Source organism: Scatophagus argus, chromosome 18 (genome assembly GCF_020382885.2).
Source record: "Scatophagus argus isolate fScaArg1 chromosome 18, fScaArg1.pri, whole genome shotgun sequence".
Classification (NCBI taxonomy): domain Eukaryota; kingdom Metazoa; phylum Chordata; class Actinopteri; family Scatophagidae; genus Scatophagus; species Scatophagus argus.
Window position 1 is genome coordinate 9,816,802 of NC_058510.1, and position 19,219 is coordinate 9,836,020.

The 19,219-nt window shown below is 43.1% G+C and overlaps 1 protein-coding gene across 2 annotated transcripts in view; it reads left to right on the plus strand.

Moving 5' to 3' along the window:
• The window catches only part of gli3 (GLI family zinc finger 3), an 88,792-nt gene that overhangs the window by 37,907 nt on the left and 31,666 nt on the right, over window positions 1-19,219 (plus strand). For both annotated transcript variants that reach the window (XM_046370616.1, XM_046370617.1), the window contains exon 4: window positions 9,320-9,425. In XM_046370616.1, coding sequence (XP_046226572.1) covers window positions 9,320-9,425 — 106 coding nt within the window. The remainder of the gene's footprint in view (window positions 1-9,319; window positions 9,426-19,219) is intronic.

The window sequence follows — 19,219 nt, forward strand, 5'->3', positions numbered from 1 at the left end:
ATGTGAAGGGGCTAAGAAGAATTAAGAAGAATTTGCAGCGAACTTAAGATGTTCAAAGAAGGATACTCAGCATTTTCTTGGTATCATTGTCACAACATCTGTTACTGTGTTTTACTTCTTTTCAAATGAGATGGGTTAATCAGTCAAGCCACAGAGACAAGTAGAAACAATAGCACTTTACTGATGTTGTGAAGGCCTAAAATGAAGATTTGCTACATGTGGTACATCCAAAAGAAGAGTCGACTGCGTAAAACACCACTGGTAACAATGACATTAAGCACTGTACTATAAAAACTAGAAGACTGAATGCTCATGGGGGCTTCTCCTCAGATAACTGCTCAAGCTTTTTCTCCTCCTCCTTAAGTTACCCTGTAGTCTCCAGTAGGATAATCACCTCTGTGTGCTGTGGGAGGATCAGAGTTATTTCATGGCTTTCCACATGTTTATTTCCCGTGTATCCAAATCTCATCACTCCTTTTTGTATTTGCCTTCCTCTCACATAGTGGCAAAGATAAGTGCCCTTATCCCTTCAACAAACGACCCATATCGTCCTCTCTGGATGGTTGCAAGTGTTGTTCTACACATGGAGGAGGCTGATGAACACAGTATAATTAAAATGTTTCTAGCAGCCTGGTGAAATGTAAGATATCACAGTGGAAAAGAGAAACAGGAAGGGAGTCAGGGATGAGTCTAAGGGTGTAAGTGAGACAGAGGGGTGAGGAAAAAAAGAGAAGAGCCAGAAAGAGAGTGCAGAGAAGGAGGAGGGGGTGTAACAAAGCAGAAAATGAAGAGAGACATAAAAGAATGGGAGCTCAAGGAGGTCAGGCCCATCACAGGCTTTAGTGTTGCCTTTAAAGATGCCTGGGACAGGTGGCAGCTCCAGACAATCTCGCACCACAGAGCTGCATCCTCTCAGGAAGAGATAAGGGATTCCTCCATCCAGGCACCCTCCTCTCCCTCCTCCTCCACCAACCTCTCCTTCACTAACACACTCCACCTACGTTGTGCCTGCAACCCTCCCCTTCCTCCCGTCTTGGGGTTCTCCCAGACAGGCTGCTTTGATGTGGCTCAGTGTGAGCGGGCAGCTGTAGGCCACGGGGCTTCAGCAGCGCTGCTGGGCCACTGGGCCCGCGGACCATTGGGAGCCGACTCGAGCGGGGCTCAATCAGCGGGGCTCTCCGGTGCCCGGCACTTTCAGGTCTCATTAAAGCGCTCCGGCAGGGTTAATCCTCTTTAAGGTTTACATGGGCCCCAGTTTGTCTCTCTGCCCAGGCTGAAGGAACCCCTGGGCGCCACCTGCGTGACAAAGACTCAAATCACTGTGACACAAGTTCCCTCCGTCTCTTCCCTCACCCCTTCACTCTCCTTGTATGTTCTCCTCTCTCTTTCCTCTTTTTCTATGGCTCTCACTTGTCTTCCCCTGTGCATTCTGCCTCTTCTTTACTTCCCTTCCCTTGATAGCACCTAGGCCTGGTTGTAAGTCTTTTAGGATTATTTGGGTGGAATCTGTTGACAGGGGTGCAGTAAATGGATTACAACTTTGTCCTTGTTTTGGGAAGCTGTGAGGAGGGAAAGGGGAGAGATGCGCTTTGAATAATGAGGGAGGCAAACAAAAAGAGATAGGCCAAGAGCAGGATTAACTGAAAGAATTAGGAAGGCGATGCAAGAGTGAAAGAGAGGGTGAAAGAGAGGTTAAGGTGACAGAAACACATAGAGCAGAGAGAATGGAAAAGAGAGAGAATCAGAAAGTTCCAGATGTTGTTGCACTCATAAGACCTAATTTGTCCAGAAGTGTCGACCCCTGCCTGGCCCTGCAGCGCCCAGCAGCCATTTGTCTGATTGCTGTGACACTGGGCTTTGTCTTTGCTCTGTGACACACAGTTTCCTCCATTAGCCCACATAATGGCCACATACCTCTAGAGGCCTTCACAGACTTTGTCTAATGTCTGTATGGGTTTTGTGGAAACCAGAGTAATAGACTTGCAGTGCAGGGAAAAATACTATTTTCATTCTAAAATACATCAAAGGACTGTACTGATGGCTGTGAAGCTTACATCTTAAAAATAATGTGCACATGACCATTTTCCAAAATATGCATTGTTTTTTTGGATTGTTTCCTGACCTTCGAGGCAGCCGCTAGTTTCCCTTAATTTTAACACACACAGATTTTTACAGCTTCCTGGAGAAAGATCATTCAGAACAGTTTGTTGTCAGAGCAAACTCAGCTGTTGGTGAAATCAAAGATTTTCCCTTATTTAGATGCCAGTGATGCTGATTTTCAAAGCATAACTGCAACATTCATGTCTCTGCAATTGAAATGCAGGTTTTGTTATAACTAATACATTGCAATATGGCCCTTCTCCCTGAAATCCTAGCTGTTGGATGGCCTTTGATGGTAAAATTAAGGAGAATATTTAACCTGTCATCTTCTTTTCATTATCATGTGATCATACATCAGTTTTACAAAGTTGATATTCATAGTACACACGCCGAATTGAAATGTTGGCTACCTGGAAATGCAATTTTCCAAACAAAATTACATAAAAATGGCCAGCTTTTGTCATTGTCCTCTCAGCATGATTTAAAATTGAGAAGCTGTCCAGTTTCCCTAAGCAGTATCCAGCCTGTGTGTTATTATAATGCAGGTGTATTAGCCTCACAGTCACTATCACACAGCCACATGCAGTTTCTCTATCACCTGCACAGAGGCCCAGGGAGGAGCTGTGACGAGTGAGGGTTATTCTGTCACAGAGTAGCCTGATACAGCTGTGGCAATCGTGAACACTGTTGCTGATATGACCTCGGCTCAAATATAGATGCTGCAATAAATCCGAATATGATACAGGCATTAAAAGGCAACTTTAACAAATGTAATGGATGCATCTCAGAATTCCTTCTGTGACCCCATTTCCTAAATAATGGTTTCACAAAAAAGATTGTATTGTATGGCATTGTATTTGAATTGCATAAGTCACAAACGGGGAGTTGAAGAAAAATAAATGTAGCAAAGTCCTGGCGAGTTAACCTGGGGTGTAAATAAACTCCCTTCTGTCTGAGAGGAATCATTGTTTGGAGAGAGGGAGACAGACAGATGTGAGAGATAAGGAGAGAGAGAAGGGGAAAGAGGTGTAACACAGTGTTTCAGCTACTAAACTGCTGTGTAAATCTCTCCCCAGCTGGGTGGGGGAGAGGAGGCTTGAGGGAGGGGTAGGTTAGAGAGGGTGCTGGAGCGAGAGGGGGGAGGGCCAATGCACGGGGCTTTGTTCTACTCCCCAGCTTATCCCAATCTGGAGAAATTCACCAAATGTAGGAGATAGATTGGCGCTCCACAGAGGCCTTGTGAAATAACCTTCACTCCCTTGATCCACACTGGGATATAGGGAGGAAAGGAGGTGGGGAAGGGAAGAAAAACGGGGTATAGCTGGGGTTGCATGGTGCTAGGGGCCCCTGGAAGAGTAGTGTGCGTGCTTAACTCCACTCTTTAGCAATGCAAGGGTCCCTGTGCTGGCGTGCAATTTGTTAAGATTATGCGGCTTGGTAAATGTCTTGCAGATGCTGGAGTTCCATTAAGATATTGGGGTGACTTATGGAGAAGGGACTGGGTAGAAGAGGGAACTGCAAGCGACTTGGAGCAAAGCCTCCATCTTAACTTAATTATTAATTTTTTTTTTTTTTTTTTTAACTGTACATTATTTCAGATTCAAATGTCCCGCAAATTAATACATATAATACAGGAGATAACAAACCTGAGCTTTTGGTAGGGAATTGATGCATCTCACATCTCATGTGATGTAATCTTGTAAAGAAGAAGAACCATGAAGAGAAAGGATGGGCATTGACCGACTTGTTCAGTCTAGACAAACAAATCACTTTTGGCAGCGAGTAGCGGTGGAATGTATACTTGAACAGAGGGAGTGTTATCGTGCATAGCCGTCATTTCTCTTCTCACCGCTCACTCTCTCTTCTCTCTTCTGTTTTTCTTTTCCACTATGTTAATTACGTTTACCCACAGAGAGATTGTTTGTGTTTAAGGGTGTTTGAGCAATTGAGCAAGAAAGACAGGGAAGGGGAAAAACAGAGGTGAACACAGCGGAAGAGAGGAAAAAGATCTGTTGATTTACAGAGGAAGGACAGAGTGTGATCTGCCAGCCTTACACATATGATGAATGGCATAGAGACTGGCAAGGCAACACTTAGCATTCTTTTGCTATTTAACCTTTTTGCCTGCTTTCTTCTTCCTCTTTCTTACTATTGCTCTTTGCTGAATAAAGGCTTCCTCTGTTCTAGTGCCCAAGCATGGCATACAATATAGAAAGCTCTGCACAGCAAGAACATTAGGCTAATTTATACAGCGGTAATTAGGCCATTAGACCTGAAACAATCTGGGACCCATAATTAAGCAAAACGCTCCAAAAGTCAACTGCAACTCCCATTGAGCTTAGCTAAACAGTCTCGGAAAGTGTTATTTACATGTCCAAACAGCTTGAGGTCTTGGTGTAAGCAAACATGATGAGAGACCGGGTGTGAAGGGATTGATCAGAGGGGGAATTCGCCTTCACAAGAGAGCCAGCTCCCAAACTTCACTGAAAATCTGCATGGGAATTCTCCATTTCCTTCTGTTGCCAGCTACAGGGCTTAATAGTAAAGATTGCCCACTTCCCCAGGACAAGTAAAGTGCCACCTTGGCCACTCACGTGAAATAGAATTTAACAAATTGTTTTTTCTTGACCTGATGATGGACCTGATGATGCCCAAGGAGTGGGCATCTCGCTTTTTTCTCATCTATGTTGAGAGTTGTACATGCACAATACTGACAGGCACTTGTCAAAAAAATGATGGCAGGTAAAGATGTTGATGATTAATCATATTATCATATGATATTATATTATCATATGATTTATATCATATATCTCATATTATTTTCTTAGTTAGAGATTGTTTTGCACCATTAAGTCATGTACATGTGCTTTTATTCACACCCAAAAAGAGCGACAGAAGCTGCACACACATGCACTTGCAAGCGTGCATACGGGCAAAGTCTGGAGCGTCTTTTACATACTCTGCAAAGTGTTGCAGTGTTACGGTGTAACTGCAGACAAGCGTGCCTGAGCAGTGAGATCATGAGCGGGGAGAGAGATGGCATAATGAAATCTGGCAGTCACAGCCTCAGCACAGGCTTCATATGTTCCACATTAGCAATTCACAAACCACTGCAGCAGGCCCCAGCAGCCCTTTTCTCACTCCACCTTAGTCGCTTATGACAATCTGTCACTGGCTCTTTGTGCTTTCGCAGCGGAGCGTCAATGAGAAGCGCAGTGTTTATGGAAGAGCGTTTCGTCCTAAGATGCAGGTGACACTCTGTTGGAGTAGAGTCAGTGAACCCTCAGCAGAGGGAGAGGAGGAGCCCAGGTTTAGCAGTCAAAACAATAAACTCACAATGCTGAGTTGACAACAACAAAAAAAAAAGAATAGAAATTGTTTGTGTATTATCAAAACTCAAATCAGAATTGTGAATGACAGCTCAGATTTTCCTAAAGTATCACATCACATTTCTTCCAAAGCACAGTGAAGATCCTTTGTGGTAAAACTTCCATTATGAAAGGAGATTAACCAATAAGGATATTGCAAATGATGTGCTTTAGGCTTTATCCTCCCCTTGTCCTCCCCCTGCTTTAGAAATTATTCAAGTGTCCAATAAAGGACAAGGCAATTACCATCCTCTCATTAATGAAGGGGAAGCTGGCTTTTGGTCCTGAGCACGGTGTGTTTGTGTTGAATTAGAATTAATGAGCTTGGTCAAAGTTTGCCTCTAATTGCCCTTTCATTAAGACCCATTTGTAATCATGTCTTAATGACTTCCACCCCTTCTTCTAAAAGAATAAAAAAAGGGAAAAATTCAAACCAAAAATGAATACTGCTGCTCTGAAAAGTTGCACATGGGGTCATTAAAATGTTTGAGGATAGTTCTGACGAGCTGATGCTAATAGAACGCTATAAAAAAATGATACACACTCTATGTTTCAAAAGATGCATCTTAGAACTTTTTCTTCTGACTTCCTTTGTGGCCTTCACTGTGCCAGCGGTGGTTTACCATATGTATCCGGGACAAAACCGTCTCAATTACACTTTCCTTAGGAATGCTTTAGCTGCTGTGGTGTGTGGCCGCAGTGGGAAGGTAAAAATTGTGACGCGTGTGTTGGCTTCCAATGTGCCTTCCAGCTGTATTCTGTATTAGAAGATGAGAATGCCGCTGAATATCCAGAAGAGCAGGGGCAATTTAGTCCCGGAGTAAACAGTAAGGAGTCCCTACAGGAAACACTGGAGATGGATTGCAGGATGGAGTCTCTCCCCCTCTCTCATTTGCCCTCTGTTCTTTGCGACTGTATACATTCCCTCCAGTGACACAGGGCTGTTTGCCTTGCTAATGGAGAGCCGCGCTGGCGTAAAAGAGGTGGCAGGCTCCATTTAGATAGGGCCATGGTAAAGTAAACTTCTGAGTTGGATTTAAATAAACCTCGGAGGAATGGTTTGCCATGCAGCAAAGTCATGGGCCGCAGCGAGAGGAGGGAGGGTAAGAGTGATGAAGGAGCAAGAGGAAAGTGAGGAGCTTCAAAACATAAACATAGGGGGTTCTGGATAATTCACTGAGGATTGTTGGATATGGGAATGTAGGTGTGTGTTGCGGGGGTTTAAAAATATTTTACAGTTTGTAATCTCTGCAGTCATTGTCCAGGAGGACAGAGGTTATAAAGTTCCTACAGTGTGGACAGGGATCAGTGAGATTAGAGAACATGAAGCTGTTACTCCCATTGTGCTAAAACACAGCACAAAAACCCCAGTAAACCTGAAAGTTCATTTCTGACTCTTGACAGCCAAGGGCCGACTGCCTTGGAGTGGAGCTGTGAAGAGTAAACAAAGCAGATTCTGGCCTTGTCTAGCCCATCCCTCTATCCCAGCATCCCTCCCTCCCTCAGCAGCTCTGGAATTGGCTGAGATGAGCCAAGCCAAAACTGAGTCATCAGGAGGAAACTATCAAACAGACAGTGACGGAGTGGTCAGATACTTGCCAGAGCTGTATGGAGGAGGCTTTTACCACTTATCTCTGCGTTGTGAAAACAGGAAGAAAACCCTTGTTTTGTTTCTAGAAGTTTGCTAAAGTTTTATCTTTACGCTTTGAGCACATTAAGCAAAACCTAATTTGGCATTGTTAATGATGAACAAGAGGTAATAGGGTCGCGGGGGGAGGGCTGTAGCCTATCCCAGCTAACTACGGGCAAGAGGTGGGGTACACCCTGGACTGGTCGCCAGTCAATCGCAGGGCCGACACACAAACAACCACACACTCACTCCTAGGAGCAATGTAGAGTAGCCAATTAATCTAATGTGCATGTTTTTGGTATTGTGGGAGGAAGCCAGAGTACCCTGAGAAAACCCACGCAGGGGCATAGAAGGGCCCAGACCGGGATTCAAACCTGGGACCCTCTTGCTATGAGAGAACAGTGCTAACCATTGCACCACTGTGCCACCCAGCCGGTAAATCCCCACCGAATTTTTCTAGCTCATTCCCCTAGCTACAAGGCTGCATCTGACAAGGGAAGAAGGCCACATTCAGCAATAAATTTAATTTTCAAGAGATGGAATCTGAAAAAATCCAGCTTTTCTGGGGCATCAGCTCGGGAAAATAAGGCCTCAACTGTTGCAGTAATGTCAGCTTCTTTGCTACAGGTGTGTGGGTTTAGTCAGAAAAATAGGGTTGCTGTTTTTATGCACGTCATAGGGTGCCAGTGTTTCAGATTTAAAGGGGCACTCCACCAATTTAACATGTCAAAGTCAATTTTCTTCAGTTGGGGGTACCATGTAGTCTGTGTAAGCAGCTGTATAATGTCCTCTGGAGAGATGTTTCAGAAAATTGCTCATGTTATGTCACTTGGGTATCTCGGTTTGAACATGGAAACTTGTATTAAAGACTAAAATTCAGGATATCTTGAAATCTGCTGCTTCTGTGTTTAAATTTTCTTACAAGTCCCCCAACTTGATCAAAGTGGAATCCCCCTGTTTAAGACTTTCTTTCACATGCCCATTAGCACAAACAGCTCAAAGCTGATCCTCTCTTAACTGTTGCTGGCTTGTTGGATCCAAGCTTGCAGTAATCATGCTAGTGAATGAATGAGTGATGAGGTAAGTAGACCTGAGAGGTGCAACACCTAGAGAGCTAGAGCTGTTGGACACCCCACTGACTGGCCATCTGCCCTCTTGGCACAGGTTTCCAAATGTTTACAAGCAAAGAAACAAAAAAACCCACATAGCTAGCAGCCTCTCGGAGACCTGCTGCATGAAGGTGTGCAGATGTTGACACATGCTTTGCCTGAGGCCGGTGACACACAACTTGGCAATGGTCTCGTATACAGGCAATAAAGTGACATGTGTTCTGGAAATGAGATATGTTCATACAGAGTGTGAATGAACAAGTGATTAATTTGTTGCTGTGTGGATACAGAAAAGTTGTGTGTGCTAGTCATTTGCTGGCCCTGTCTCTCTCTGCACAGGCTTTAATCCATTTCAGTTTCACAACTCGACCCTCGGGTAGACAACATTTGAGCAAAATTCCCATTCGTTTTTTTTTACTTGTTGCAACTCGTCCGATGCACGGTTGCAACACGAAATTCCAGCTTTAGTTTTAAAGATTGTCGTGTGGAGTGCAGTTAAGGTTATAAGATGAGCGCAGGCATATTTGAATTGAGTCTGTTGGCAGCACGACAGTTTAAATTTCGGGGGTAAAAATAGACAAAGACTTGGAAGCTCATATTATGCAAATGTTTTAATGTTTTATCTGGAGGGGATGAAAAAAGAAGCCTCTCGATTCTCTCTGGCAGTTGTGACAAAACACTGTAACGGAAAAAAGATGTTTTTGTTCCCATTTTGTACATTTCATTGGTTGTACATAAATGTTATCCTTTGTACAAAACCATATTATGCTTGGTACGGTGAGAAACGAGCCATTTGGCTGCTTACAGTTATTTATCGCTGTTTATTTTGAGTTTTATCAGCCTTGAGACATTTACAAAGACTTCCTCAGCGAACATTTTGGAGCAGTGCCGCTTTTAGTTCAGGGAATTTAATGAGGTCTAATTTGGGTGGTTCTGTTCAAAGATAGTCATCAAACACTGCCTTTCATTATAGCTGCTATTTAGATTAGCTAAGGAGGGAATGAATTCACATGACAAGTTTTGGAGGAACCAGGATTCTTACAAAGTGTAAAAATAAAAAAATCATGTTTTATATATTTTTTTCCTCTTCCTCTTCCTGTTTTTCTATACAGCTGCACCACAGTTCTTCCCTACCTTCCATCCTCCTGTGCCAATCGATGACAGACATACCCAGGGACGTTACATCTACGACCCTTCCCCTGTGCCCCCTCTTCATGTGTAAGTCAAACTGGTCACACACTTGCACACAACAAAATACTGCTGATCACAGAGAACACGGTTGATTCGACTGCACCACACTCATCAGTGGCGAGCCCCCTGCTCCTCATGGCGATAGGAATCAAGCCCCTAAACTTCCTTCCTCCTGTGGGCGTGGAGCATCCTCCTCATGGGTGCTGGGCGCCTCTCTTTGCCTTTCAGGATCAAAGGCCACGGCCCTGTACGTGCGCAACATGATCCGCATGTCAGAGACACGCAAATGAACATGTGTCAGAGGCATGGAAATGAGAGTAGGGCGAGGGGAGCCTGGGAGCATGCAGTTCTCATAAGAGCAGTGATCAAGCCTTGTCAAGAGAAGGAAGCAATTCCTCAGCTGACATCTACCCATCTCTGACAGACACAGATGGGCTCCTGACACATGAACTGTATGCAAGTAACCATCCTGCATCATCCAATCATGTGCAAGCTCAGGCAATGAACTATGAGGTAAGGTAAAAACATGGTGTCATGCCTCGTAGCAGAGAGTCGTAAGTATTTATAAGCGGGGGAACTCTTATTACGGTAGTCTCGTATTTCCCTGGAGTGCTTCTGACGGTGCTGGCCAGGTCAGCAAAGAACTTCAAAGCGTTCCCTTAGCTCACTCACTTATATACACTCGTGCACAAATTACTCTTTTTCTTCTCCTCACTTTTGGTCACCCTATTTCACTCTTTCCGCCGCATCATTTGTATTCTTGGCATCCAAACAGTGAGTACCATAAAGAGATGCCTCATCGTCCTTGCAGTGCTTGTTTCCTACCCGCAGACACGAAGGAAGCGATCACAGCGCGACGAGGACAAATTGGATGGGGCAGCTACTTGGGCCGCATTATGTTTGATATTCTTCATCATTATCAACTCCCCCCTTCTCCTCCTCAGGAGTCATATCTCTCCCTTGCTGATGTGCCACTAAGCGTAATGAATTTTTTATATCCCCCCTCCGTCTCCCCACCTCCGGCCCACCCTACCTCTCAACCCCTCATCTCCTGCTCAGGGGCTGCAGCAGAAGAAAGAAGGGGGGGGGGGGGGGCGAGGAAATAAAAAAGGGAGGTGATTGATGCCCCGTGTCACTGCAAACAAAATGGCAAATATAATTTAGCATTTAGCTTATGCGGAGATAATGGGGCGAACACGCACTGGCAATGTAGCCTCAAACAAACAGCCTGGCTTGTTATCCGTCAGGAGTGCTTTGGTACGATGTGGAGAACAGGTTAGAGAGGGGGAGGGAAGAAATGAGGAGGGGGTGGAGGGACAACACTGAGACAGGGAATTGAATTAAGGAAGAGAAGTTATGCCAGTGTCTTCAGTCACTCTGTCTGGACGGGAGTTATCTGAGTGCTTGGTTTGACACGGTCATGCTCTGCCACGCTACTTATGGCCTATTTATCCAAGCCATTAAACATAGAGCTGTTTAATATGACACACTATGCTGAGGGAAACTATTTGTCATTATTACAAGGCAGCTGTTTAGTGGCTGGCCTTATTTAAGTCAAACCTGTGAGTGTGAGCTCGCTGTCATACGCATTATCAATAAACTTGCGTGGGCTTCATGCAGAGATGATCTCAACTGCATTTGAGTTTTTGCACAGGGAGGCAACAATATTGCCTGCTTGATTAAAAAAGCAGCACTGAATTCCTCAGTGAGAAGAAGTACTCATCAGTTGCAGTGTTGCATCTGGGTCCAACCACCTGATGGCAAATTAGAGTTTATTACACTTTCAGGTTGAGTTTAGCGCGAGTTTTAGCTGTAACCAAACTTTACGACCATAACTACAGCCAAAAATTAAACCTCTCTGAGGATTAAAAATGATTCATTCTACTCAGTAATGTTGCTTGTAGACAGCCCAAGCAAATAGAGGCAGTCAACGTATAGCTGTCGCTTCAGGGAAATGGAAGGAGGCGGCTTATGGAGAAATATTGAATTGTTTTAAGACAAGTTCTCCTCGGTGAGCAGAATTAATCGTTATTAGCCCTCTCAAAGATATGCCTAAGTACACAGGGACTATTATTGCAGTACTTCCCCATGCAGCCTCTCATTACGGCCTGTAATTACAGTTGGGTTGGCCCTGCGGCAGCTCCATCAATCCAGCCAGCTTCCCCCGCCACGCACACAAGCCAGTCACCATTGGGCGCCCATGGCCGGAGAAAAACGCCGCAAACACCCAGCAGCTTGTTTCCTCTCTGCCACAATGACACATCCACCATCTACACTTGGCAAATGAACAGAATCATATCCTATTACTGTGAAGGGCCTAATTGAAACATATTTATTTATGGTCCCCGTTTTCAGACGAGACGCGAGTGTTAGCAGCGCAGCTAACGGGCTCCAGCGATATGAGGTGGTAGAATTAAATTAAAAGCTCATAAAATGAAATATGCTCTGTATTAGCTGTTTGACACTTAATTTGCCTTCAAATGAGCAGAGGAAATCACAAATTAACTGTCCTTTGTTTTTTTCCGTCTTTACCTCACCTCCCCTATTAGCCAAGGGACAGCGCAATTACAGACAGAGGCTAATCGTTTAGTTTATGAATTCTTGTGGGGAAGGTACCAATGTGCCATTCAATATTAAAGCCTCAGGGTCAGGAGAAGGGGTGGGGGTCCCTTCTTGTGTTTGCTTGCTTTACCCAGGAACTTGTACGTTCACATGAAAGAATGGAAAGAGTTTCTACAATCCTAGTTTGAAATGAAACCGATGCAAACTAACAACAAGTCTCTTCTGAGTTTCCATAGGCTTCCCACTTATGCAAAGCCTTAATGTCCTGTCCTGATCCAGGACCAGCAGAAGTCTTTCCTCTCCTCATATTAGTGTTTTTTCCTCTACATGCCTCTGGTCTGGAACCAGCTGACCCCCAGCCTTACCAAAAAGAGAAAGAGCCCTCCTTGCTCCGGGGAAGATGCTTCCTACTTAAATAAACACATTGATCGGTGAAGAGCAGACTCTCCATGGGAGCTCTGGTCCCCTCTGCCACCGCCATTGTGCGGGACTGGCTTAATGGGAGTTAGGGGGAGGCTGGGGCCAAGAAAAGAGGCCGTTTCTTTCATTCTATCTTTATTGCCTGACCACGGTACACAGCAAAACAAAACAGCCCTCTCATGCGGCTCAGCGCCGGCTCTCGGTCACCCGGAGACCGCTCAGAACAAACAGAGGTATTCCTCACAAGTCAATTATCAGCACTGGGGTGTACTCTGAAGTCCCAGGCCCTCGTGCTGTGAATGGGGCCACTAAAACAACCAAACATTCTTATGGGATAAGCAATTGACTCACAGCCTTTTGCCTAGTCACCGTATGTGGATTTAGGAAAGAATTAGTCAAAATGATGGAGTCCAAGAGTTTATAAAGTTGGTTTGGTTATTCAATTTCAATTTCATTGTTTTGTTTGTTTGTTTTGCATTGAAATATGTGTATTATATGCAATATTCAATGCATCTAAATATAGATTTTAGTATCTGAAGTTGGGGGCAAATCTTTCAAATTGCTTAGAGCAACAAAATTAACATTTAAATGATCTAAAGAAGTAAAATGAAACACTATATATGAAAACACAAATTTGTTTATGCTCTATATATTTCCTTCTCCTCTGAAATGTCAGAGAGCAAAGGCTCTGTTATGAATGCATTACTGATGTTTAAATGGATTTAGAAAAATACCACAATCTGTAACTCACCTATGAAAAACAGAGTTTGATTTTTAAAGAAAACTTCCCAGACTGAATAAAGTCATGCGCTCTGTATTTTCTGTCAGTGTGGAGGTGGAGTGCAGGTGGGGGCTGTGAGGGTGTGTTTCCGTGCTCCCAGCCTGTGTGGTTGTTTCATTCAGGATTGTGTTTGTTCAGCTGCAGGCCCGGCCTGACTCAAAGGTATTCTGGAGGTCCTGGGGGTAAAGCTGCGGCACGTCTCTATCGTCGCAGCACAACCTCAGCTCTTACATGATGAACCAGGAAGGAGTTAACCGACTGAGAGCTGTTGCTTCACAAACCTCATGTTATGCAAAGATCGCGGTGTGGTAACAAAAATCAATTGAATCACCTTATTAACCTCCAAATTCCGTTTTTTACTTCCTGTAGGCATCCAAAATTCTCGTCAATTTCACACTGTTTCCTAACACCAAATCTCACACGCTTCGCCCTCGCTGTCCTCTGCCTTTGCCGGAGAGAGTTTCTTTTTCTTTTTTCTTTTTTTTTTTAAGATGTCTGCAGTACTGTTTGGTTATTTACATAAACTGTTGTCAGAGCGCCCAATCTGGGCATAGAGGAATGGCGTGTTGCTTAGCATAAAGACAACGGTCTTATCTCAACACCTCCTTCCAGATGGGACGAGGCAGAACACTGCAACACACACACACACACACACACACATACAGACGCACAGCCATAATGCAATACAACAGAAAGACAAAAAGGCTCTGTTGTAGCTTCTGTAGAAGCTAGGGGAGACATGTTTTGTAAGTACAGCATCATCACTGGCTTTTAATGGTGTGATCTGACTTTTTTTCCTGTGACAAGGCCTCAGTTAACAGTTGAGATTTCAGTTTCACACCATGAAACACAATTTTATTTATTTATTTTTGCCAATTTTGTCAGAATTAGTCAGATATATGTAACAGTAACTGGAATTTGTAACTAAATACTGTTTGCAGTATGGCTAGTATTTGCAAGTAACATTTTTTTTTTCTTCCCGATTTCTCTGTAGTTAAAAACGATTCCAAACCATAGCCTGCTTGACGTTTTGCTATTAATATTCACATTTGAATATTGTCTAGACTAAAACAGAATGTGAAGTGGAGCCATAAATTACATTAAGAATTAATGCTTGTTTCATAATCTCATCTGATAATTTCCATCCAGATATCGCTGCTGTCACGGAAAAGCAGGGCAGAGAGATGAAGGCCACTTTTTCATCCTCCTCTCTAACTGTCCAAAAGCCACTCTGTGTGACTTCATAGGTCACCCCTCTCTGGTGCAGTCACTGGTTTCCCTCCATCCTCCCTCCCCTGCTCCCCCCTCTTTAATACTTTCTCTATGGAGTAAGTCAGGGGGACAGGCGGTCACGCAGTAGCTGGCTTCATGATTAATGGTGTTTATTCTTGACAGAAGGCTCCTTTATTTATCTGCATTGCAGTTTCACTGATACTATCAGTCACCTGAATGAAAAATATTCAGTCATACCAATTTTGCAGTATAATTGAGTAGAGTCACTTCCTTTCAGTTTTTTTTTTTTCCGCCTCGCCTTTCCTCTCCCACTCTATCTGGCAGCCTTATCATCGCCACAGTAATTTTCGCGCTGCGTTGTTTGATATGGAGAGGCTGGCTTTAGCCGTATTTGACATAAAGCCTCTTCAATTTTCGCTGCAGAAAAAAAAAAGGGGGGAAGAAAGAAAGTTGTGCACCACTCTGTGAAAATGTGTGAAGAGGGGAAAGTATCTCTTCTGGTTTTTTCTGAGGCAATTTCAGGATTTAGAGAGAAAGGAGATAAATGCCTAAGCAGAAATGTGGGTAGATTGAAGTTACAGTATATCTACTCTTCTTCTTCTTTTTTTTTTTGTAATACACCAGTTTCTGAACCCTAAATGGACAGTGTAGTCTTTTTTTTTTTCCTATTCAGCCTGTGCACAGGACCATGCTATTTTGAAGACACCTGTGTATTTTTGAGAATGATGGATCCAGCAGGTTGGTGTGGGGAAAGGATGGAAGAAAAGAGTTTGGCACAGCAGATATTTGACAAGGTCTGTAAAGGTTTTAGGGTTGAGTCATTACCCATCGAGATCCGTCAAGACATGTTCCCAAACTCTACTTACCAGGCTATGATTACTAACACCGAAGTTGTTCCTGCTGCTGTGTATGTTTTTGCCCCTAGTTATTAAATATCACATGCGATTTTCTTTCTCCTTACTAAATGCTTTATGACTGATTTAACAGCAAAGAGTAATCTCGACTAAAGAATTCAAAGTATTTCTGATCTACAAATGATTCCTTGCATAACACTTTTGTTCATGCAGATCAAATGTGATTATTCGTCCAGCAAATATTTCCTGTTCGTTGTTCAGTGTTAGTCCTTGGTTGAATTTAATTTTAGGCTCCATTATAAATATCTCTGAAAAAGGTACATTTTTGATAAAAGAGGAATACATTAATCTCTAATAGGAGGCCTGTGAATTTGCACATGTAACACATTAGTGGATTTGATTTTATACACAAGTCATTTGCCCCCCTCTTCATGTTTGAGATCTCAATTTGTAGCTCTCCCATGGAGCACAATGGAAAACCAGGTCTGAAGGGAAGAGATAACAGGCAGGTGCCAACAGCTCTGCGCTAATGTGTGTGTGTGTGTGTGTATGTGTGTGTGTGCACCCATACTTACACACACACACACACTTGAAATGCTTCCTTGTCAGTGTTTGAGCGTCAGTTTATTTATTTCACTGCCGTTTTTTTTGTTTGCAATTCTTGACTGGATTTTTTCTTTAATATGACACAAGCAAATATTAATTTTGTATAAATATTAATTTTCCACATTTACTAAGGATCCTTTTAGAGTTCAAGCCACATTTGCCATCTTAGACACTAAATAATGTATAGTATATAATGTATAGTATTTCATCGAAACATTAAAAAAAAAACGATAATAAAAAACCGATAATAATTATTATAGATACAGCTGCAACTATTATGTTGCTCATTAATTGTTTTGTTTCTAAAATGTCAGTAGATTTTAGTGAAAAATGTTTCCAAGAATCCAAGGTGAGCAATTCATGGGCTTTTTTAAATAATAAAAAAAGCAGATAATGCAAAAACTCACTGGACAAACATGCAATGTTCTGTATTTTAGATTAAAAAATGGTGTTATCTGTTGATTAATTTTTCTCCCCAGTCAATTAATTAATATTTTTAACTATTAATTCCAAATATCACGATCAGCAACACTGAACAAACCAAGTAACATTTAATTTGTACCATGTATTGCATTCATAAAGAGCACATAAGTGAAAGCTTACAGTCTTTAGCGCTTTTAACTTACTGGATGGGTGTGGCAGACTGTCACTTTTATGAGCCGTGCTGGTTCTTAATTGGCTTTATGAGAGACCCTCCTCTCACTGGCGGGGAGCTACTGGAGAACGGCAGCGGCTGTCAAGATATTACCCGAGCCTCCCGCTGAAAGAGGCTGTCACTTTTACCTTTCGGAGGAAATGCTGATTTTAGAAATGAAATATTTTACTCCTTACGTAACACACAATAACCAGTTTCAGTTCTAGACCGCAAAGAAATTGAGAGTCAGTTTTCAGCTTTTTTTTTCTTTTTTCTTTCAGCCTGTGCCCTGCAGACGTCATGCTGTAGCAGTGAGTGTAGAAATGTGGAATTTCCATTACTGTGATCTCTGGGCTGTGGGCTCCAGACCCTGCGATCCCACTCTGGGGGCCAGTTACAGAAAGTAACGAGACCAGGGGAACAGGACCATAAATCCTCTCCAACTCTCCTCATTTTCCATCCTTTCTCTGTCCCTCCCTTCCATTCCTCCATCTCTCTCTCGTTCTCTCTCTCTCTCTTTCGCTTCCATCTTTTCTAGTCAAGCCTTCAATATGTGATTTATGAAACTTAAATGCAGCAACGTGAAATATTACCACGTGTTTAAAATGCCTTTAGCCACTTTGGTCCTGTTAAAGTTCTGCTAAAGACCATTTACACTTTCAACGTCAAAGGAAATGAGTTCATTGCCTCCCTCGCAGCTTCTGCAACTTCTCTCCTCCCTTTGTCTATTTGTTTATCTTCTGAATCACAGAATATTTAACTCCTCTCCCCACCAGTGAAAATTAATTCACATCACATAAAGTGGTTCTAGTCTCTCAGCTATTCATTATCTACCTTATCGGGTATGAAGTCCATTACATCTGATAGTGTGTTGGAGAATAGTTTCATCTAATAATGTCGTTTGGAGTTTGGAATGAGCCAAAAAGAAACGCTTTGATGATTCTGTCTTCCATGATACTTCACTTATTGTATTTTATTTTCAACGGGTGAATATCTCCGCCCCCCCATTAGTGTCCAGCGGGGGCTGCACAAATATGCGCAGGCGTGCACGCAGCTGCAGGGTGACGGCTCTTCTATGAATGCAGCAAACTTTTTATTTTATGTCCATCATTTTCTGACACACAGTGATTTTACTATATCAGGAATGAAGGTTTATTTAAGGGGATTAGATAAAGCTGGGAAACTAGTATCTAGAGCCAAACTCAGCAAGAGTAAATGTTTCCCAAAGCAGACTCATTAGGGATTCCCTCCTGTTCATATCAGTGTTTAGTAACTTATTTAGCAGGTTTGTGAAGCATCCTCCTTTGGGTATATCAAAAATTTACACAAGTCTGTGTTTAAGCCTCCCAAAGCTTCAGCAAGCCTGAGCTTGGCACCACCACGCACTCAGCCCCTTCATGATTAAATATCAAGGAGCTCCACTTGACATTTTATTAGTCCAACAAGATGGATGAAATGGCTGGAATAAAGTAGGCTGTGTCTTTTCACTTTCCCACCAGCACTTGCCTTTCTTCTGTCCAAATTTTCTTTCCTTCACCTCCTCTACAAGAAGTATGTATTAGGAAAACGTGATGGATTTCGTTCTGAAAAGGAGCTTTTCAGAGAGGGAAACATATATTTTCTGTCTTGTACCTGATGCTCTTGTTCTTCCCCCTCCTTGTCTCAGCTCTACCTCCCTCCCTCCTATTCCTCTCGACCCCCTTTTTTTTTTGTTGTTGTTCTACCTTAGATCTCTGTCTGAGGGATTAACCATCTCCAGCAGTGTGTCTCTGCTGTCTTGTAGTGCTGTGTATTGTTTGTGATTTGCTCAGGCCCATCTGTGCGGCTGCTCATTTCAGCAGCCCAGCGTGACGTGGTGAATTGAGGGGGATCCACGCCGCTCCTCGCAGCCCTGGGCCACACTCGTTCTCCTCACCTGAGATGGGCTGTACGCACACGCTCATTACCTGACTTGTCGGGGTAGCAGAGGTAGTGGTGTGTGGAACCTGAACCCAGTTTAGCTGCAGGCGTGAGCTGAGTTTTTGTGTAAAAGGCATCAGGGCCATCGAGACACTACTTGAGAGGAAAAAGAAAGATGGATGTGCTTCCTCCCTGTTTTCAGAAGTTTAACACTTCAACACCCAGGAGTCCCCTCCTGTCTTCTTTCTAGCCCGGAGCATGCCAGAGGAAGTGAGAACACTCACAGAGAGCAGCGCTAATTCCACCTGTGCTTGCTTTGGAACAGAAACACGAATAACATCAAGTAATTTTGCAGAGAGTTGAGATGAAGGAGGAAAGCTTCATGCAAAATGATTGTTCTATTTGTGGGTAAAATCAAACACAGGAAAGGACCAAAAGGGAAAGAGAAAGTTCCTTTTTGTTGTTGTTGTTGTTGTTGGTCTCATGTTTGTTCCCTGATTTGATCCCAGCCCCCTTGAAATTACAGGAAAAAAAAAGGCAGGCTCATTTTGTGTAATTTCACTTTCATGTGTTCATTTTCTTGCTGTATACTTGGTTTATTTGTTTGGGTAGACATTCTTATCTAGATTGCTGAAATTATATTTAATTGCAATGTGGAGGGAAAAATCCCTGCTGTGTGGCTAAGCACAACTTGAGCTTTTCAAAACGCCGATTGTGTATGGTCATAATTTGGAACCAGTGCAAGTGGTGAAAAGATGTAATTCTGTTGCTTTTGATAAAACAAAAGCCTATGACTTTGTTGAAGTGCCAGTGGTATTAAGGAGCTTTGATT